Raw genomic sequence first — 22,623 nt, 5'->3', positions numbered from 1 at the left:
GGGAGGCCGGAGCCCTCCGTGCCCCGCTGTCCCTGGCCGGCCTCCCCCTCGGCGGCTGGGCTTTCCGGCCCGGTCGCGTCTGGTGGCCGGCAAGAGAGGAGCCAGCCGCGGCGGGGCTGCCGGGACCCTCCCGGGGGAGCCCGGCCCTGTGCCTGTCCCGCGGAGGCGGCGGCGGCCGTTGGCAGCGGGAGCCCCCCCCCCCACCGCCTCCCGTGGGACGGGGGCCGCCCCGTTGAACACCCCACCCCCCCGCCAGAGGGAAATCCCGGATCCTGGCGCGACTTCCGGGTGGAAGGGTGCCTGGCGGGGCTGCCGGGGGCGACGCCGGCGCCCCTCCGGAGCCGGTTCGGGTTGGCGGGTAGCGCCGCGGGGGCTGCCTGGGTGCCTCTCCTCACCCACCCACCCACCCGCGGCCCTTCTTCTCGGCCTTCCTCCTCCGAGGCGCCCTCCCTCCGGGGGTCTTTTGCCTTGGCCTTCATGGGGGTGACTGCCCAGGGCTGCCGGGAGCCTGGGGGCTTCCTCGTCCAAGGGCGAGTGGTGTGGCAGAGCCGTTTGTGGCCCACCCGGTGGGAGGGCAGGAGAGGCGGGGGGGGGGGGCTGCATTTTCTTCTGCTTCTGCCGGTCCTCCTTCCTACAGGAGGCAGGCAAGTGCCCCCCCCAGCCCCTTTCTTTTCATCTCCCCAAGACCCAAGTCCTCCTCTTCTCTGGCAGCTGCTTTCCTGCATGCCCATCTTTTTCTGCACTTGCTCTTCTTGGAATTAACCGTGTTTTCAATTTATTCCATTTCTCAGGAGATGATAAAAAGTACCTCGGGTTCACTGGAAGCCTTCTCTGAAGTCAAGCTCTCTGCTGAAGCGGGAAATCAAATATCTCTGCCTGCAGCAAAGTTCTGTCTCGAAAGCTAAAGGCTGATCTGGATGAGTCCATGAAACGGTTTGGCGATTTATTGGATGCCTGGGAACCGCAACCGTGCATGAAGGAGAGGAGATAAGTAGAAGGTGTGCCTTGGAGGCCCGTTTGTTTCTGAGAGGGAATGGTCAGGTGTGTCTGGGAGGTGACCAAAGAACCCCTGGGATACTCAGTCAGGAGAAGGTGGTCACCCGCCTTTTGTTATCACGAAGGTTCCCGGGAGAACCGGCCTCTTGGCTAGCGAACCCTGAATTTTAGGAAGCAGAGGGCTTCCCTGGGAAGCAGTGGCGGGAGGCTTCAACTTCCAAGCTTTTCTTTTGGTAATCGTGGGAATAGGAAGCTGGAATGTTTTTAGGTGAAATACTGGCTTTTTTAAATTTTGGGCCATAGACTGCCATAAAGGAGTCATGTTGTCTGCTTTGTTTTCTTAGGCTGGTTAGAATTTAGAACTTCCATTAGGTCTGTTTGCGGTTGCAGAGGTGACTTTGAAATAGAAAAATCAAAGGGTCTCGAGCAATACTGGAATTTACTTTTGGCCTAAATGGGAGCCTGATTTTGTCCCCAGTGGGACAACCGTGCCTCAGTAGTTAGAAAAATGAAACGACAGGAGGAAAGGGAAAAAAGCATAAGGGATACATTTGGGGTTAATGATCCATGTGTAATTTAAAGAAATAGAAAATATTTTGAACATCTATATCCCATAGGCCTATCAATTGTAAATTTTTAACGAACTATCTCTGGATATGCCTCAAAAAGGCAGTTTGGGTTTGCTTGGACAATATCACTAATTAAACATTACTTCAGGACTCTTTGTTTCTTTATAAATTTTTTAGTCCAGTGCTATTTTGCAAACTTATGAATAGAATTTATCCAAGCAAGATAGCTTTTTTGCTATTCAATCTACCAGGTAACCAAACAACTGAAGTTATAATACAGAACAATAGAGTTGGAAGGGATCTGGCGGTATTCTAGTCCAGCCCCCTGCTCTTATGGTACATCATTTTGTTAGTGTTGGGAAATGTGGGACACAGATTTACAATGGATTTCATAAAGAAAGGTTTTTAAACCAGTTTTCCAATTTTCTCAAGAATTAACCAAGATAAAGAACAGATATTCTCATTTAGAGAATATGTACCAGTTGGATGTCCAGCAGGGTAAGCAGTCTACAAAAGTGAAGTATAATGCTATTTCATAAAATCAAATTATTTTTACACGTGTGTATTTTATTCAATATTTTCTTGGAAATTTAAAAATACAAAATATATATATAGAAAAGTTATAAAAAGTTATGAAAAGAAAAATAGGAATAACAGAATAAGGAAAGAGAAGATGAACATATAGAACCAGAAAAAAGAATAGTTAAAGAAGCGTCCTCCAATCTTCTTTGCAGCAGTTGCAAACTATAACACTGTTTCTGCCCTCCCAAATAACACAACAGTTCCATTCTTCTACAAATAGCCCTTGACTTAGAACCCTTCATCAAAAAAAAGAAAAAAAGTGATTTACAGACCCAGCCTCTGAACAGCCGTCGCAGTGTGACACATTTGCAGTGATCATCACAGCATCTCCGACAGCCACGCCTTCCCAGTTGGCTCCCTGCCAGCACAGAGTCGGGAAGATTGCAAGTCGTGGTCATGTGATGCGTCTTTTTCTCTCTCCCCCCCCCAATAATTTTACATAGATATATACATAGATATATACATACCGACATCTATGAAAAAGTGTAAAAAAAAATAATCGCCCCTTCCGCAAAAGAGATAGAAAATGAACCTTCATCCCCGACATTAACCATTTATTGCTGTTTCTTAAATTGCAACCAGTTACATCTTCATTCCATGTTTCACCGCTTTTTCTAAAACTCATCTCTAAATCTTCAGCTCTTGATGCTGATCAACAAAGATCCAATAAAAAATAATGTAATATATTGCCAGAAATTAAAGCAAAATTACCCAAAAGAGGCTATAGAGCCAAGCTATAAAAATGTGAACCAAATGTGTGATATCTTTGTACCGTGACAGATACTCGAAAACGCTGCCACAGTTTCAAAACCAAGGCCAATACTAGAACAGTTACACAAAAAGTTAGGTCAAGTGGATGGGGCAGCGTACTTAGGACCGTAGAGAGGCGCTTCTTTTCAAGCATTTCCTTGACGCAGGGTAGCTGAAGCCAAGCACTGCTTGGCGGGAAGAGCCCAAATGGAGGACCCCTTCCGTGTAAACAGAAACCTTCCCGGGGTGGGAAGGAGGATGGGCCTCTGGCTGGGCAGTTGCTCCGATCCGGCCAGTGGCTCTTACCCTGCTTGAATGACTGAGAGCCTGAGCCTGTCAGATTATTTTTCTTATTTATTTATCTTTGCAACCCACCAGGTCTCCCCAGGTAGTTTAGGAGAGAAACAGGTTAGCAGCCTATTGATTTCTTCGCTATGTATGGGAAGTGTGAGTGTATCGGCCACCTGTGTTAGAAGGAGCAGTTTCACCTCCGGTTTCTTGGGCTGCACCATTTGAATCACTCTTAGTTCAGGGGATTCAAAGTTAGAGGGACAAGGTGGCCATGCTGCAGCTTTCTGTGAGTAAAGGCGGACTTCCTTGTGAGTCTCCACCTTGAGAATTGTTCCTCAGTCTAATGGAACAACCTGACAAGAGTGCATAGGATAGCCAGTTGTGTATCTTCACCCAATCATCGCTATTCCCCAAGCCTTGAGTTTAGTGTGGTTGTGCGGCTTTGTTGTCTTGCTTTTGGCTGCTGGTGGTGTTCCTTTCAAGGGATGTTATCTACTGGGTTTTACTGTTGACTTTATAGTTTTTCTATATGTTTAGCTGCCCAGAGTCATTTGAAGTTGGACAACCTAGAAATTTGATTAATAAATAAATGTTGCTGCATTACAAAATAAGACTTCCATGGCCCATTATTAATCAATTTTACAATTTTCAGCTGAAAAGATTTAAAAAATCCTAGAGATAATAAAGATTTGTTTAGTAGGCTTTATGGTTATAATATATCTATATGTATATTTGTACAGTCTTACTTCCATAGTAGTATGGCAAGTGGATGGCCATATAGAATGAGTGAATCACTCAATGAGAATATTTGTAGCTCAGGGTTGAAATGAGGGGTCCTTGGTGCTCTCTGAGCTTGGTTGTTTTCTTGCAAACATTTCATCACCCAAACTAGGTAACATCCTCAATACTAGTGACTGAGCTCTAGCTGGATATAATTTTAAAGGGATGAGCCTTGGAAACACCAGATACTTTAAATGTTAAATGTCTCTCTCCCCCCCCCCCCCATTCTAAACTGGGAAGCCATGGCTAATGGAGAGGTAGGGACTGCTGGCTGACTGCAATTTGGCAGTTCAAATCTCATACCAGGCTCAAGGTTGACTCGGCCTTCCATCCTTCCGAGATGGGTAAAATGAGGACCCAGATGGTTGGGGGCAAGAGGCTGACTCTGTAAACCACTTAGAGAGGGCTGTAAAGCTCTGTAAAGCAGTATATAAGTCTAAGTGCTATTGCTGCTATCTTGAATTGTGCCTGGAAAACAACCAGAAGCCAGTGCAACTCACGCAGCTATGGTGTTACACAGGCAAAATGTGAATTACCCAGAACTGTGGGTTCCACCAGTTGTATCTTTTGAGTACTCCTCAAGGGAAGCCCCGTGTAGGTCCGGAAGGATGCCAAAGTCAACAGTCCTGAATCCACCAAGAAATCTAGGAGGGCCAGAAGAAATGCCCCCACTTCATCTGAGCTTCTGTCCCCAAACACTTCCAGGGTCTTCCAGAATTGGGCCTGATTGCAGAGTGAAAAGGCTCAGAATGAGTCGGATTCATTCACGGCCTTCCAAAGCTGAGGGCCCACCACCCTCCCCACAACCTTCCCTTGGAGGCTCGGTGAAAGTTGGATCCAGGGATGGCTCCTCTTGAGAAGGGACCTGCCTCTGCCCCCGGCCCTGACCTTGGCCTGTCCAAGCGATGGAGTCCCAGGGTTTGAAGGGAGGAACTGGATGGGGAAGAATAGGGTGGTTCAATCCTAGCAGGACTGAAGGGTTGTGGTGGTTTGGATCCGCCAGGCCTGGAAAGTTCCCTCCTCTGGCCCGATGTTCTTGTTCAGGACTGCTTGGAGTTTTTTCCTGAACTTGTAGCGTCTGTTGAAAGATCAGGTGTCCATTTAGCAGGAAGAATTTGGTACAAATTCATCTTATGTACCAGTTGCACCGTTGGGTGGGGTGGGGTGTCCAGACTGTCACTCCCACCCTACTGATCTTGTGAGGGGCTGCTTTGAAGACCACCCCTTGGGAGGTAAAGCATCTCCCCAGACATTCGCATTGCTCCTAGCTTGGCTATTTTTGAGAAGTCTTTGAAAATCCAGTTAGCCTTTTATTTGAAGGCTTTCTTCTGAGGTGCACATTTTTTTTCTCCTCCTTTTAGCTTTTACTGTGTTTAATGTTGTATGCTGCCCAGTGTTGTCTTATGGAGCTGGACAGATCTCCCAATTTAGTCAGTCAGTGTGAAGTGGAGTAGCCATCGGTGGTACTTTCACGCAAGAATTTGTGCGGGGCCCTTTTGCAGACATTTATATTGTATTCAGTTGTATGAAGGAGTCTACATTTCCTTTTGGTGGGTTATCCAGCCTTCTAGCACGGTGGGAAAGAAGGAAGCAGCCTTCGCCTTCAGACGAAGAAGCGGTGAAGCCTCTTGATTACGGATCATGATGAAAGAAGCAAGATTCACCTGGAGCCCCTGTACTGTTTTAAAGCTGAGGAAAGGGAGGTTAGAGAGACGAAGATGGAGAGGGGTACGCTCCAAGCCAGTCTTGGGGAGTGAGTTCATGAAGGCTGAAGCTTTTGAATCTTTTGCAAGAAAACCTTCCAAAGCCTTTTCCTGGGAAGTCTGCATGATTTGAGAAGCCTTTAACAGGCTGTGGTGAGTCTCTTTCTTAGCCCCAACGTTGATTTATGATGTAAGCCATACCAATTGTGATAGGCCGCCTGCAAAAGGAACTTCTCTATTTCCCTGGTCAGTTGAGTTGTGACTTGCGATTTTTTTCTAGTTGTACAACTAGAAAACTTTTTTGTGTCATGGTTATCAAATTGCAAAAACTTTAGTAGATTTGAAATCTACTAGATCTGAGCGCTGTCCCAGAATATCTTTCAGTGCTTTTTCATTCTAAATCTCTCAACAATGTGTTGAATGGTAGGAAAAGTCCATCTTACATTATTGTGCATGCAAATAATAATCATTCGATAAAAGAAGAATAAGGAGTGACTGCTGTTCAGCCACCTTGGATCTGCAGAGCAGAACTTGCAGATGCTCCAGGCAATGAAGAAACCTAGCCTTGATTTTTCCATGTTTATTTCAGGTGACAAACTTGAATCCGATTGTAAAGAGAGCTCCATCCTCTGCTCAAGTGAGCCCCTCCCTCCCTCCCTGCGATGGGCGGGCGGGGGGGGGCAGCCTTCTGTCTGCTCAGTACCATCACCACCACCATCAGGTCATGGGCTGAGGGCAGCTGAACTCCCCTTACTGGCCAGGGGCCCCTCTCAGCAAGCACTGATTTACTAGGGGCTCCTCGATTTACAACAGTTCATTTAGTGACTGTTCAAAGTTACAACGGCACTGAAAAAATTGTCTTATGGCAGTTTTTCACAGTTACAATCTTTGCGGTATCCCCATGCTCATGATCCAAATTCAGATGCTCGGCAACAGGTTCATACTTATGACCATTGCCGAGTTCCAGGGTCACACAATCACCTTTTGCAATCTTCTTTCATGAAAGTCGATGGGGAAACCAGATTCACTTAACAACCAGGCTACTAACTTATCAACTGGAGTGATTCACTTAACCATGGCAAGAAATGTCATAAAATGGGGCAAAACTCACTTGACAAACGTCTCACTTAACAACAGAAACTTTGGACTCAGTTATGGTCATAAGTTAAGGAGTACCTGTATTAAACCCCCAGCTGATTTGTTCTCATTAATCAGAGGCAGGGATGTTCTGGGTTCCTGCTCAATTAACCAAAGATGGGAATTTTTCCAAGGAGAAATCCATCTGTTACGCCTAGTTTTTCCTGTGAGAAGCCAGAAAGCAGTGGAATGCAGGAGCTGCGTTAGTGTCAGCAGAGCAGGGATAATGCCGTGTCCTCTTCCCTCCATCAGGTAGGTGTGAGTGCGGTCCCATCCCCATCCCCATCATGTTTTGGAAGTTCGATCTGAACACAACGTCCCATGTCGACAAACTGCTGGAGAAAGAGGATGTGACTCTGCGCGAGTTGATGGACGAAGATGACGTTCTGCAGGAGTGCAAAGCCCAGAACCGGAAGCTGGTGGACTTCCTCTGCCGGCAGCCGTGCATGGAGGAGCTGGTGCAGCTGATCACCCGCCAGCCTCCCCTGGACGTGGATGAGAAAGTTCGCTTCAAGTACGTATCCTCCTTCCGGCCAGCCCAGGTCAGAGGTGGGGGAGGTCCCAGGTGCGTGGCTGCACTTCCGCAGGGAGACCCAGCAGGGGTCCCACTGTCAGGCCACCCCTCGTCCTTGTGCTGAAGCACTCAGAAGGCACCTCTTGACCTCTGAGCAATCGGAACAGTAAGAAAGGATCCACAGTCCTAAGGAAAAGTAAGTATGCCCCAGTGAAACCTTTGACTTTTCAACATACCTCACTGGGCAGAAATTGGATCGTTTCAAAATAGTGATAGGTAGTGGGATATGATAAATATCAGCCGCTATTTACACTTTGTATTATATTGGGTAATTTAAACATAAATACAGATTTTGCATGTGAACAAAACAAGTATGCCCTTGGCTCTAACACCTGGCTTCACCCCCTCTGGCAGAACCGACCGTCTCCCAGTCCCTGAGGTCGACGGAGGCCTTATTTCAGCTGGGTCGCGTTTGAGGCCTTTCCCTCTTCCTCTCCCCCCCCCCCTCTCACACACACACGATTTTGGTGGGACTCAGATCTGGGCTTTTGACACCACCACCCCCAGCCGCTCCAGGGCCTTCCATTTCTCCTACCCACATCTTTTTTTTAGCCATTCCTCGATGGGTTTACTGGAATGTTTTGGTCACAGTCATTTTGCAAGTCCAAGCTTCCGCCTTCTGGCAGACGGCCTCAGGTTCTCCTCCAGAAGAGCCCTCTGGTCCAGGGAAGGGTGTGTCCTGCTTTCTGTGAGCTGCCCAGATGCAGCGAAGCAGCTCCAACCCGTAACATTTCTGTCACCAGGCTTTACAGGGGCTTCCCTGGTGAGACGCTGTCTTTGGTGTTTGTCAAACATTGCCTTTGCCTTGTCTGTTGGGATGCACTGTAGCGGAAGTCCTGGTCTTTGCCTGGGGAGGCGGGTTCCATGGGCCAACTCTGGCCATTGCTGGACCACCAAGGGCTCCTCTTGGCACACCTCCCACGTGGATCTGGTCTGGGCAGTTTCTTTCTAATGGCTGAGTCTGCCCTTTGACCTGGATCGTGGCGAGAGCTACATGTGGGTCACAGGGTGAAATTCTCGGAGACTCTTCCAGCAAACTGGCTTATGCTCTCAGGTGGGACTCACTGGGATGGCCTGGCTTGGGCCGGCTGGCAGTTGTTGGAAACTTTCTCCACGTCTAGCAAATCTTCCAGAGAGTGGCCTGATTAATGTCCGGTGTTTTCCAACCCCTTTCCGGACCCGGAGGCCACCTCTAGCCTTCTTTCCCAGGTCTTGAGGGGGGCGGGGGCGCTCTTTTGGTCTAGGCACATAGGGGTGGTACCCATTTCAACCACAAAGAGCAAACCCCGCTGAGTGCCTAAGATTTCTCTCATAGATCCTCTCCCTTAATGATCGATTTGAACTATTGACAAACTGAGGCTGTACATGTGGAATCTGCATTGATGTTGTGCTCCAATGACACAAGGGGCTGCAAAACGTAAACAGTGCCTGGTACTCGTTCAGTTTTCTTCACCTGTCCATGCTGTGGAAGATTCCTGGGAATATCTGCATATTGACAGCCGTGTCGAAGAATTCAGGGGCTTCAGTGGGGCGAGCTTCCCCCCCCCCCGGGGCTCGGGGGTATACAGAGGAAAGCGGCAGAAGGCTCATCATTTGTGGGGAGCCCAGCTGGGAAGGGGAGAAGGGCGGAGAAGGTTCTGAAGGAGGAAAGGCGCAAAGAAAGTGGACAAGATTTGGGGCTATTCCCTGATACAGGTGCCCTCAGACTGTGACCGGTCGCTTAGCAACCATTCAAAATTATGACGGGCCATGCAAAAGGTACTTGTGACCCGGTTCTGAAGCCCCTGCAGTCCCATGGCTGCCTTTTCAGCCCTTGGCAACCAGCAGCTGCATTGAGCTTTTTCAGCTCCACCACAACCACAATTTATGACCTTTTGCTGCTTTATGACTTGTGTTCGCTTAATGACTGGCAAAGGAGGTTGTAAAGTGTGTCCAGTCACATGACAACTGATCTACAACCGTTATGACTTAACGTCAAAATGGGCAGGCTCCACGATGATTGTAAGTCGAGGACTAACCCTGCTCTGCTTTCATTATGTGCTACTCTTTCCATTTTTTAAACTTGTCCTTTTTGTGGTGTCCTTGGTGCTCTCTAGAGGTTGGTTAGTTTCTTGCAGATGTTTCATTACCAGACTAGTGTGAGCATCTCAACTCTCTTTGCTTTTTTTAGAATTTCTCAAATCTCCCTGAACTGAAGGATTTTCCATCCATGGAATCTTTTCCCCTTTGCTTATTGAGGGGAAATCTCGAACCCTGAGCTGGCTTCAAGGAGGTCCCGTTCTGATTGCAGGCAAATGAAACCTCCGCCCTGCAATGCAAGGCCCTCCTTTTTCTACATTAACCGTCTAATATTATCAAGGGCTGTTCTGGAAACCCCAAAGGCGCTTTGTCAAAATGGAGCTATAATGTTATTGGAGAGATAAGATGCCTTGTCTCTCCAGCAATTCAGACACAAAAGATGGGGCCATCAGAGCCTAGAGAGAAAAAGAATCGGAAAACCAGATGGGGAGGTTGGGGCAGCCCCACTTCTCCTTTCGTCCTTGGTTCCAGGCTGGAGCTCTTTCTCCGGAGCCAACCAAAGCCCAGGTCCAGCCCCCCTGCCCCCCGCCCCCCACTTCCCTGAGCCTTTTTTCCCCCTTTTCTTAACCCTGGATATGTACAATAAAAACATTTTCATTTCTTTTTCTTGAATCGGCTTACTCGTTCTCAAAATATTCTTCTCTGTTAAAACGTCCTCCTAAGTAAAGCACTGCAGAGAGAAATCCCCTCCCCCCCCATGAGTGATTGGGAAGGATTACGAGACACCCGCCCCCCCTCCCCATTTTCCCCATGCCTGGCATTTATGTCTACCAATGCCCCATCCCCAGAACTCGGTGCCTCCTCCTTTGCGTTGCTCGAGCGTGTTCTTGCTGTGTTCCACGTGGCCTTCAAACCATGGGTGGTGGGCCTTGGCAGTCCCCCCTTGCCCGCTCTTAGGGAGACCAGACGAGGCCCCGCTTGTCCTCAGCCTTGGCTTGGCTTCTGCTCCTGCAGGTACCCGAACACGGCCTGCGAGCTGCTGACCTCGGACGTGCCCCAGATCAGCGACCGGCTGGGGGGAGACGAGGCCCTGTGGGATGTCCTCTACGGCTTCTTGGACCAGGAGCCTCCCTTGAACCCCTTGCTGGCCAGTTTCTTCAGCAAGACCATCGGCAGCCTCATCGCTAGGAAAGCAGAGCAGGTGAGGGATTCTTTCCTCCCCATACCGGCTCCTTTTAAGCCAGCCCCCCACCCCACCCCACCCCGCTTGAACTTGTTGAGAGGTGGTTAATGAGAGCCTTTTCCTCTGTGGCAGAAGGAAAGTCAGATGCTAGATTCCCTTTCTCTTCCTCACCAAGTAAAAAGGCTTTTTCCCCCCTGGCAATTATTTTACATTGCCCTTGCATTTATTGTGTTCTTTGGCCAGAGCATCTGCTTGTGCCTTGCTGCCTTCTGCGAGCTGGGTTGGACAGAGAGTTCGTTCCGGGTGCCCAATGCCTGGGGCAGGGATTCTGAAAGGACTCTTCCTTCTGCTCTATTGATGGTTTCCCTAAAAGGTCGTGTCAGTCGGTCTTCCTATATTGCTGATTTAAAAAAGAACAACTGCGCAGTCGAACTGGACCAGATCCAAAGGAGCTGTGAAGTGGGGTGCAGACGGTTCTGCCTTTGCAGCTCAGCGTTTCCCTGCCAATCCTTGGGAAAGCCTGAAGCTGCCAGAGCTGTGGAGGCAGAAAGGGTCCTTCGGCCTGTTTTTTTTTTTTTTTTTTTTGCTTTAATTTATAGTCCGCCCTTCTCCGGAGACTCAGGGAGGCTTACAATGCGTTAAGCAATAGCCTTCATACTTTTGTATATTTATACAAAGTCAGCTTATTGCCCCCACAATCCGGGTCCTCATTTCACCTACCTTTGAAAGGATGGAAGGCTGAGTCAACCTTAAGCCTAGTGAGATTTGAACTTGCAGTAATTACAAGCAGCAGATGTTAATAACAGTGCTTTAGTCCACTGTACTACAGACTCAACCGCCACCGCTCTTCAGCTCCCAGCCCCTCCGGGCTGGTTAAAGCAGCCCCAGAAGTAGTGGTGTGTGAGTGGGCTCTAGTGGTGGGGAACGCTTCCTTGAGTGAGGGGGTTATTCCTTTGCTTCTTAAGGAAGCTTTGGTTTGCCCCCTCTTCAAGAAGCCATTGCTGGACCCACTGTGCTGGACCATTTCTGTTTGCTTTTTAACTTCCCCTTCCTGGGGAAGGTGGTTGAGAAAGTGATGGTGCTGCAACTTCAGGAGGCCTTGAATGGAAGAGATCTGGACCAAGACCCACAGCAAGAGACCCCTTTGGTTGCACGTTTGGATAATCTCTGGCAAGGACGGGGTGGAGATTGTGCTTCCACCCTTTCGCCACTTGACCTTTTGGTAGCTTTCGATACCGTTGTCCCAGGATCCGCCCAGAGGACCGGGGGGGGGCACAGGGGGGTGGTTCGGCTCCTCCTTCCAGGGCTGATTCCGGTTGGTGGGGGTTCCAGCCATTGGCCCCTGCTGGGATGGGGGGCCTGCATGTCCTCTGAATGTTAGCTGTAAGGTGCACTTGCTTAAAATTAAGAGCTTTAATGAGGCCTCGCTGTCGTGGTGGTTTTCCCCAGGTGATTTCATTCCTGAGGAAGAAAGCCGAGTTTATCGATCTGGTGCTGAAGCATCTTGAGACGTCCGCCATGATGGACCTCCTGTTGCGACTGGTCAGCTGTGTGGAGCCGGCTCCCCTTCGCCAGGAAGTGCTGCAGGTCAGGGCTGCTCCTCTGCTTTCCCTTCCCTTGACTCTGTGGCTGGGACAGGACGGGGGCCTGTGTTGGGAGATTGCCCCCTTTAAAGAGGCCAGGCTCTTGCTCCGTGCCCTGGCAGGCTTGGGTTGGCCGGGTGGTGGGGGATCTTCCCCTCTGGCATTCAGGAGGACGCAGGATCTCTCGGGGTTTGGATTGGGGCCTCCTTCCCTTGGACGGAGCAGATGTGACAGGAGGGGGACGCTCCATAGCAGGGGCTTTCTCTGTGTAGGATAATTCCCCTTTGCTGGCTGCCTTCAGCCTGATTGCTGGAAATGGCAGTCTGTGTGTGTGTGTGTGTGTGTGTGTGTGTGTGTGTGTGTGTGTGTGTGTTGGCTTTCTTGCAGGGCTCAGTCTGAGTTGCTGAGAAGTGCCTGTTCTGGGAGCCCCTTTTCTCCCAGCAGATCAGCAGACTCGGCTGGAGATTGTTTTGCTGGTGCTGGGGCCAGGAAGGGGGGCGGGAAGCCCTTCTTTAGTTGCTGTGGGACTCGGCCTCTTCCAAGCCGGAACTTCTTTGGAGGAGCTTCTGGGAATAAAGCCTGCAAGGGGGCTGTGGCCATGGTGGTGCGAGATACACCCAAGGTTCAGATGGGGCATCGGGAAAGGTGTTGCGTTTACTGGTTCTTTTCCCCCTCATTTTGTCCTGCAGTGGCTGAATGACGCAAAACTTGTTCAGAGGCTGCTGGAGCTGATCCGCCCTCACCAGGATGAAGATGTGAGTGTCCCTTGACCAGCGGTCAAGGAAGGGGAGTGGCCCCTTGGCCCTCTATCCAGAAGAGAGATGGGAGGCCAGCGTTCTGAGGGAGCCCTGAGGGAGCCTCATCCCTCCCCCTCTGACCCCGAGGGCTCCTTCACAGGGAGGGGCCTTTTGGAGAGGGTGGATCCTGCTCAGTAGAGCCTCTGGGCCGCAGGTGGTGGTTGAAAGGTTGCCAGGACTCCAGCTCCTGTCCTGGCTGGACGCCTGCCTTCTTCCCCCAGGCCTTGAGAGGTAGCTTTGCCCTCAGGGGTTTGTCCGTCGTCTTCTTTGGTGAAACGCTTCTTAACTGTCGGTGCCGGTTTCCCTTGTCACACTAAAGCTTTCCTGGTCTTACAGTGGTTTGCTGAACAAGCCCACATCTGGTTGATTCACGGAACAAAGGATGGCTGTTACTGAGCTTAAATACTTCTGTTGAATAATAAAGAGATACCAATTAATAAATACAGAAATGCAAAATTGACACATTTAAAAAGCAGGTGTAAGGAAATAGTAGAATACCAACTGGTTGATACTTTACGATAGAATAAATGCACCAGAGACTACAACTCATTGTTAAAGCCATCAAAATTAACTAATGCATAACATAACAGAGGAACTTAGGGCCAGTTCAGAAATCCCATGGAGCATAGTTGCACCAAAATCCTCACCACATTGAACAACGGTGGTGAGGATTTTGGTGCAACTATGGAGGGGACCTGCTGCTCTCCCCCACCCACTTCCCATTTCCAAGGGGTTGGGAGGAATTTCTCAGGCCTTTGAAGAACCCTCTTGCCAGGAATGACTTGTTGCCCGGTTTGCAGAGACAATCCAATGCTTCTCAAACGTTATGTGATATCATCAGGCTGAGCAGAGATCAGAGCAACCAATTCCAGGAGGTGGCTGACCTGGACCCTCTCCTGGCATCCCTAGAGTCGTAAGTTCCTGAGAAGGTTGGGCGGGAGGAGAAACGGGGAGGTTGGGGGGGCTGGGGAAGTCAGGCTGCAGCTTGGCTAAGATGGGCCTTCCGGGATGAGTTGGGCTTAGCTCGTGTTGGAAAAAGAGGGAACTTTGGTAGTGTGACGTGGGTTTGGGCCTTGGAGCTCCTGGGAAGAAAGTGCCAGAGATGGGCAGGGCAGGAGGGTGTGCAGTTTGTGTATTGTGTGTGGAGGGCCTGTCCAAGTGCCTTCCCTCTCCAGAGAGCCAGCCAGGGCTGGAAGCCAAGGCGATGGAGGTCAACAGAGGAGGGGATTGCATGCTGAGAGACTGGAAAACAAACTGCAATCCATTCAGCAGGCTGCCTGCACTGGGATTGCAGGAAGTCCTCAATTTACGACGATTCAAAATTGTGACAATGCTGGAGGAAGGGACTTGTGCCACTTGTACCGGAGGTTGAAGCCTGTGCAGCCCCTCCTGCGGTCATATGGTCACAGATTGGGTGCCCTAATGAATGACCCACCCGAGGGACGCTGCAGCTCGCCACCTACCTGTCTGCCCCCGAGTCAAGCCCCTTCGGCTGCCCTACACGGCGGCGTCCATTGGCAGCAGTGCCGGGGCCTCCGCTTCATCCCCTGTGGCCACTTCTGTGGAGAAAGGATACCTCAAGTCCCGTGTGGTGGCCAGCCACGCCAGCACCGTTGCCCGAAGCCCCGGCTGCCCTTGCTGCCCGCACACCACAGCCTCTGCTGTGCCCCACTGACCTCTGCCACCTTCTGCTTTTCTCCAGGCCACGCGGTCCACCCCTTCACCAATCCTTGAGTCTCATTTCTTTGAGCTTCCTGCTCCGTCCCCCTGATCCTTTGGAAGCCTTCTGGTGTTCTCCAGATCTTGGGAGAACAGATGGGCTCTTTGGAGTTTGACAGACGGCCTCGCTCCCCTGAAGCCTCGCGAGAATGGGCCGGAGCAGAGGCTTGGGAGCCGTCTGAGACTGATGGTGGTCCCAGGTCTCAGCCCCAGCACTGATGCCAACGAGTGCCCCCGTGCAGGGTGGCCCACAGGGTAGAGACTAGTGGAGGGAGACGGGCGGGAGGAGTGGTAGCTCTGCTGAGGATTCCTGGGCAGGGCTGCTTTGTGCTGCCTTGCTGGGGCAGCTGAGGCTTCCTGGGGTGGCTGCAATTCGCACAGCCCGCGCCAGGCCCCCTCCCACAGCCCCTTGCAGCACCCTCTGTGTTGCAGCACCCTCTGTGCTCCTTACCTGGGACCCTCTTCGCTTAATGACTGCAGTTCTCGGTCAGCGATGGCAGCCAAAATGCCAGGATTGCAGTCACTAAGCGATGTGACGCTTTCTGATCATGTCTCTTAGCAGTGGAAACTCTGGCCCTGTCTGAGCTCCTAAATCAAGGGCCGTCTGTGACACTTAAATGTACACCTGTTCCTAGCAGTGGTGGCATTGCAGTATCCCACGGTCGTGCAATCACAATTTGCACCCCTCACTGTTGGATTCCGAGAAGTGAGGTTGCCAGTGGCAAGTGTGTGGCCGTGGGATGCTGCGGTCTCTCAGGGGGTTCTAGTTGGAAGTGCCACTGCGACCATCCTGAGTTGGCGTGACGTGACGTCACCTGTGTCATTTAGCTACAGAGTGGCTAGCCCCAATTTCTCCCATGATGCTGACTTGTGTTTGGTGTCTCAGGCAGGAGTGCGTGGAGCAGCTTTTGAAGAACGTGTTTGACGAGGGATTGACGGAGACCTGCGTTGTGAACGGGACACAAGTTTTGCTGACGTTACTTGAGCCAAGAAGAGCTGGGTAAGGGGAACGGTTCTGCAAGGCTCCACTGTGCTCCTTCAAGTCCGAATGCCTTTGCGGTTGACCGCTTCCTTCAATTGGGCATGCCGCTTTATGAAGCCCTGAGGTGGTTCCTTGCTTGCGTTATGTGTGAGCACAGCGGTTGAGTTATGCTGAATTCAATTTAGGAGGAAGGCCTTTGGCATGAGCCAAGGCTTTGGGTCATGCAGGCCAGTGTGGAAATGAGGAGGACTTTCCTGACAGAACAGTTAATCAGTGGAACGGCTTCCCTTCCAGAGTTGCAGCTGTTCCATCACTGGAGGTTTTCAAGAATAGGCCGGACGACTGTTTGTCTGGTATGGTATAAGGACTCCTGCCTTGGGCAGCGGGATGGACTAGAAGAAGATCTCCGAGGTCCCTCCCAGCTGTGATTCTAGGCACAGCCATCCCCAATGGCTTAGTCAGGAATTCAGCGGTGGGTCCGATGTTCTGATATTTCTTGAATCGTGTCCACCTCGAACATCGCTGGCTCAGTTTCAGTTTCGCCCAGTGTGCAACCTCAGGCATTGGTTCGCTCTGCAGAATTTGTAGTTGAAGCGTACGGCTCCTTTTCCCCAGGCAGCAGCCCAACAACGCTCCTGTGGAAAAAGATCTGAACAGAAGCCATGCATAGCCTTCCCTTAAAGAGCGATGGGTCAGATCACTCTCTAGGGCTTTGCCGAAGGATCAGCCCAGTGGGCTGCCTTGTGCCCATCAGGGGCCGGGCAGACAGCAGGACGGGAGTTTTGGGCTGAGCAGAAGGCAGCCTCCTGGTAGAAGGAGTTCCATCTGCTGTTCTGAGTTCAGGTCTGATCCTGCTCTGATCTGAAAGCAGCATGTTTATGGCAAAGGCAGGTTCTTCCAATTTTGCTGATTTTACAGGCATTACAAGATTTGATCGTTTAGTTTAGTTTAGTTTAGTTTAGTTTAGTTTAGTTTAGTTTAGTTTAGTTTAGTTTATTTGTATACCGCCCTACTCCCGAAGGACTCAGGGCGGTGAACAGCCAAACAATAAAATACATAGATACAAAAAATTTAAAAAAACCAGATAAAAACGAATTAAACCATTTTGGCCCAGACAAATTAAAACACCCCAGTAATTTAAAAACAGATTAAAATTTACATATTAAAAGAGGGAAAAGATTAGGCCAAGCCCGCCTGGTGGAATAAAAAGGTCTTCACAGCGCGGCGGAAGGTGCGCAGATCCGGGATCCTCCGTATCTCCGGGGGGAGCTCATTCCAGACAGTAGGTGCCCCCACAGAGAAGGCTCTCCCCCTAGGGGCCGCCAGTCGACATTGTTTGGCTGACGGCACCTGGAGGAGTCCCTCTCTATGAGAGCGTACTGGCCGGTGGGAGGCTATTTCTCAGCTCCTTGTCCCGTACGCCACGGAGACAGCAATAAAACACAGCCGGACACATCAACTGAATGGTGAATGCTGGTTTAATGCCTTCGTCAGATACGAGACAATGCCAAGCTACAAAGTCTTTCAAAGTTGGCGCTACGAGCATCCCCCTCGTAGTTCTTTATATTTCTGTGCCCCACCCCTCATTACTCCCCTTCGTAATGATCGGGGCGTTGTCCCATCAGTTGTGCCGTTGTAGTTTGGGATTGCATATTTCTGGTTGCGTAGGTCTGAGTTCTGGGATAGCGACGAAGTCTTGTCCAGTAACTATTTGGAATGGCGTATATCCAGTGCTGCAATGTACCGCATTGTTATACGCCACTTCAGCGAAAGGTAATAGAGCGGCCCAGTCTGTCTGTTGGTACGAAACATAGCTTCTTAAATAGTATTCCACCATTGCATTAGTCCTTTCGGCAGCGTCATTGGTACTAGGGTGGAACGCTGAATTAAGTCCTTGAGTGGAACCTATTAATTGAAGGAAGTTTCGCCAAATCCATGCTGTAAATTGTACCCCTCTATCTGAAATAATTCTACGGGGTGCCCCATGAAGTCGATAGATGTGCTGGACAAATAGTTTAGTTAATTTTCGGGCTGACGGGAATCCAGTGCAGGGTATAAAATGGGCCTGTTTGGAAAAGAGATCGATAACAGTCCAGATAACATTACAGCCATTGCTTTGTGGTAGGTCCACTATGAAGTCCATAGCTATCTCTTCCCAGGGTCTCGTTGGATTAGCCACGGTTTGTAGTAGACGGAGAGGTTTTCCAGGTTTGGGCTTCGCTTTGGCGCAGATGTTACAGCTATTGACATATTCTTCTATTTCCTGTCTCATCCGAGGCCACCAGAACTGTCGTCTAGCCAAATGTAACGTTTTCAGGAATCCGAAATGCCCAGCGGCCTTGACATCATGGCATTGCTGTAGTACGTCGTCTCTGAGTACCCTGGGAATGTACAGCTTGTCGTCTTTCCATGCGTATCCATTCTTCAGGACAACCAATTGGCGATGTGATGCTACCCAATCATCAGTTCATAAAGCTTCTTGAAGCTTGGTCTTCCATCCTTGTGCAAATTCGCTCAGTGCCCTATTTCCGACGGCTATATGTTTGGCGGGTATCATGGCTTGTACAACTTCATCCCTTTGACTGTGATACTGTGGCATTCGTGATAGGGCATCCGCCAAAAAGTTTTTCCCCGCGGAAACATATTTTAAGGAGAAGTTAAACCGTTGAAAATACTGAGCCCACCGCACCTGTTTAGGCGATAACTTCCGAGGGGTTTGCAGGGACATCAGGTTTTGATGGTCGGTCCACACTTCGAATGGCACTTTTGACCCCTCCAGGAGATGCCGCCAGGAAGAAGTGCCCACCTAACTGCGAATGCCTCTTTTTCCCAAATGGCCCATCCGCGTTCTATTGGGGTACACTTTTTCGATGTATAGGCACAGGGTTGTAATTGGCCTTGTTTGATTGGAGCAATACAGCGCCCACCGCTACGTCGCTGGCATCGGTTTGTACTACAAATGGCTTATCTTGGTTGGGGTGCTGCAAGATTGGCTCCTTGGCGAATAATGTCTTTAAAGTATCGAAGGCTTTCTGACATTCGGTAGTCCAGAGGACCTGTTGGCTTGGTTTTGGGGGGGAGTGGCTCCCTTTTGTCCGTAGAAGGTTGGTAAGTGGTAATGCTATATGTGCAAAGGCTGGAATAAATTGACGGTAGAAACTAGCGAACCCGAGGAAACTTTGTACTTGTTTCCTCGTCTTTGGCGCGTGCCACTCCATAACCGCCATCACCTTTTTGGGATCCATTTGCAAACCTCCCTTCGAGATTCTATACCCTAAATAGTTCAACTCGGTGCAATGGAACTCGCATTTGGATACCTTGACGAAAAGTTTGGCGGCCAATAGTTTTTCGAGCACTTGGCGGACCAAGCGTATATGCTCCTCTATAGTGTCAGTGTAGATGAGTATGTCATCCAAATATACCAAGACTCCCCGATAGAGATGTTCATGCAATACCTCATTGATGAGTTGCATGAACACGGCGGGAGCTCCTTGTAATCCAAAGGGCATCACTTTGAATTTATAGCTCCCAAGGGGGCAGTTGAACGTGGTTTTCCACTCGTCCCTCTCTTTGATGCGGATCCGATAGTAAGCCTCCCTTAGGTCCAATTTAGTGAATATTCAGCCTGTGGCCAATGTTGCTAAGAGGTCTTTTATCAATGGCAATGGGTATAGGGATTCGACACTTACGGCGTTCAGGCCAGGGAAATCAACGCATAATCGAAGCCCCCCATCTTTCTTTTCCCGGAAAAGGACGGGTGCTGCCATAGGAGCCCGGCTTGGTGCTATAAAACCCCGAGCTAAGTTATTGTCGATATACCTTCGCAACTCTTCTATCTCCTTGGGAGTCATCACATACATGCGTGGTTTCGGCAGTTTAGCTCCTGGGATCAATTCAGTGGCGCAATCGGTAGCGCGATGTGGTGGGAGGGTGTCACAACGGTCCTCGCTAAAAACGTCAGACAGGTCCGCGTACAAGTCGGGGACCCCTGGTACCCGGGTGTCCTTTAATCGAGGTTCCGTTTGTGGGTGAACACCCCGGGTCTGATCAGTTGGTCTTTCCTCCCTTGGCTCAGGGCCTAGCTCTAAGCGTAATTTTCTATATCCGCCCTCCCACCATATGGTAGGTCTCCACTTGTCCAACCAGGCCAGACCTAATATAAGGGGTTCTATGATGCACTCTACTACTATGAACTGGATGAGCTCCCAATGCTCCCCTATCTCTAATCTTACGGGTTCTGTCACTTGGGTTGCCGGAACTGACCCGTCCATTTGCTCAAAACGAGTGGGGACTTTTAACGGGGTCAAGCGTAGTCCCAGCTCTTTGGCCAGAGAGGCTCGGATCAGGCACCTAGTGCACCCAGAGTCTATCAGTGCCCCTCGGCAAACCATGGTATTAGTGTGGGGATGCCGGAGACTAACTGAATAATGAAGGGACGGATGGGGGCACTCACCGTCGGATCACGGTTGTCCTCTTCGTCGCTATCGCCCAGCACCACCAGCAAGTCACCAGGTCCCGGGGGGGTGCCCTCCTCCTTAACGGGGCTATCGCTATCCATTGTCACGGCCTGCGAAGCCACCCGGGACCGCTCGGGTGTTATCCGTCTTCCGTCTCTGCCGCCAGGTCGATCAGGTGTGCGTCCCGTCGACGATTGAGGAGGAGGAAATGGGCAATCGGCAGCTCGATGTCCAGTCTGGTTGCATCGGAAACACCGAAAAGGTGCCCTTCATGAGGACCCAGGGGTTGAGGTGGGCCTCCCCGAATCTCGGGTAGTGGATGGCCTATCGGGTGGTCTTCGTCTCAGCATGGTTCCAGTGGTCTCCTGAAGTTGGAACTCCCTCAATCCCAAATCCAGGTCAATGGCCGCCTTGAACCATTCCGTCAAACGGGGAGGTAAACCCCGATATACGCAAGCCTGCCGCAATTCCCTATCCAGGCCAAGGTGGAACTGGTGGACTAACATCCGCTCCGGCCACGCCCGCAGCCGCCCTGCAACAGAGCGGAACTCCTTCACATACTCTCTAGCTGGGCGACCCCTCTGCTGTATGGCCACCAATTCTCCTTCAGCTTGTTGGATGTGGGAGTCATCTTCAAAACGGGCCCGGAGGCCCTCTAGGAACAGCCCCACATCTGTCAACTCTCGAGCGTGGTCGCTGTGGAGGTTGGCCACCCAATCGGCTGCCTCTCCTTGCAGCACTGTGGTAACTGCCACCACCATGGACCACTGGGTAGGATAAAATTGCCCGTACAAGTCAAAATAGCTGAGGACTTGACTTAGAAAGATAGCCACCCTGTCTGCGCTGCCATCAAATGACGCTTGTAGTGGGGGCGGGCCCCACATTGGTTGAGGCTGCCACGGACCCTGGCCAGGAGGTCCTGCATATCTGGGAGCAGGGTGAGCCTGAGGTGGGGGCGGTCGCTGTACCCGGTATTGACCGTCCGAAACTCGCCCCGTGTTGGCTTGTTGGTTATCCCCTTGGAAGGGCTGAGGGGTGGGGGCGTGTCCTCCGCCCTGGCCGGCAGATCCCGGATCGGGCCCCGTAGGACGAGGATGGGTCTCTGGTTTTGCCCGTTCCGGACTTCGTGTTCTGCTTGCAGACGTACCCAAGCGCAATTTGGGGCTAGCCAACCGGAACTGGGTCGATCCGGATGTACCCGAACTGTGCCCCGTCTCCGCCCCTTCAGCCCATGGTTGCCATGAGGGAGCGTCTCTGAAACTACTCTCCCCAAACCGCTCCCTCAGAATCTCCAGAGTAGAAGAGCCGAGGCCGGTGGAGTAGCTCTATTCGCCCCCTTCGTCGTCATCCACCCAACGCCTTTGTCTCCAACGCCTAAACGGCTCAGCCGGGGGGGTGATGGTAGGGGCTTTCCCGCCAGCCACCGCCGGGCTGTGCCACCAGTCTCCGGATGAAGGATGCCCCTCCGTTGGCTTCGTTTCAACTTCACCCGCTCCTCCGCCCCCCTCGTCTTGGCTTGTGGGCCGTTCCTTCGGTCTCACCACTGGCTGCGTCTCGTCCGAGACCTCCGGTCGTGCGCTCACCTCCTCCGCCAGAGTCTCTACCAAAACCTCCACCTTGGGGTCCGTCCCTTCCGCCATGCCAGACGTCCAAACACACCTCGAGTGCGAAGCTAGAGCGAACGGAGCGCCAACTTTCTCTCAGCTCCTTGTCCCGTACGGCACGGAGACAGCAATAAAACACAGCTGGACACATCAACTGAATGGTGAATGCTGGTTTAATGCTTTCGTCAGATATGAGACAACGCCAAGCTACAAAGTCTTTCAAAGTTGGCGCTACGAGCATCCCCCTCGTAGCGCTTTATATTTCCGCGCCCCACCCCTCATTACTCCCCTTCGTAATGATCGGGGCGTTGTCCCATCAGTTGCGCCATTGTAGTTTGGGATCGCATTTCCGGCGTTTTTCCTAGCGTCCGTAGTTATCCTAACCCGACGCCCTTCCACCCCCTCGCGTGTCGCCTTGTCTATATCCCGTGCCACCTCCACCGCTACGACGTCTTGCTGTTTCGCCGTAGAACGTTGTGAGTAATATCCTCCACCGGTCCTCCACCGTTTCTCCTTCCCGTCCCTCCGTATGCCAAGCACGCCGGGCTCGACACTATTGGTGGTAGTAGGTAACCAGGTTCTAAGCCATGGAGCGCTCTAAAGGTGGTAACCAAAACCTTGAAGCGTACCCGGTAGACCACCGGGAGCCAGTGCAGCTCGCGCAGGAGAGGTGTTACATGGGAGCGCCATGTCGCTCCCATTACCACCTGCACGGCCGCACTCTGCGCCAGTTGGAGCCTCTGGGTGCTCCTCAAGGGGAGCCCCATGTAGAGAGCATTGCAATAGTCCAGGCGGGAGGTGACGAGGGCATGAGTGACCGTGCATAAGGAGTCCCGATCCAAAAAGGGACGCAACTGGCGAATCAGGCGGACCTGTTTAGAGCATCTGCTAGATAAA

General features: G+C 51.1%; 1 protein-coding gene across 1 annotated transcript in view; it reads left to right on the top strand.

Annotated features, from left to right (window-relative positions):
* Positions 1-22,623, top strand: part of PPP6R2 (protein phosphatase 6 regulatory subunit 2) — a 51,161-nt gene that overhangs the window by 256 nt on the left and 28,282 nt on the right. Inside the window, exons 2-8 of the mRNA XM_034430084.3 lie at positions 792-998; positions 7,061-7,322; positions 10,416-10,602; positions 12,034-12,171; positions 12,857-12,922; positions 13,765-13,877; positions 15,570-15,683. Of these exons, the coding sequence (XP_034285975.2) occupies positions 7,096-7,322; positions 10,416-10,602; positions 12,034-12,171; positions 12,857-12,922; positions 13,765-13,877; positions 15,570-15,683 (845 nt within the window). The 5' untranslated portion in view covers positions 792-998; positions 7,061-7,095. The remainder of the gene's footprint in view (positions 1-791; positions 999-7,060; positions 7,323-10,415; positions 10,603-12,033; positions 12,172-12,856; positions 12,923-13,764; positions 13,878-15,569; positions 15,684-22,623) is intronic.

Source organism: Pantherophis guttatus, chromosome 7, assembly GCF_059756535.1.
Source record: "Pantherophis guttatus breed Tessera chromosome 7, ASM5975653v1, whole genome shotgun sequence".
Lineage (NCBI taxonomy): Eukaryota > Metazoa > Chordata > Lepidosauria > Squamata > Colubridae > Pantherophis > Pantherophis guttatus.
Note: the sequence above shows the minus strand (reverse complement) of the source record. Positions and strands in the feature narration are given on the sequence as shown.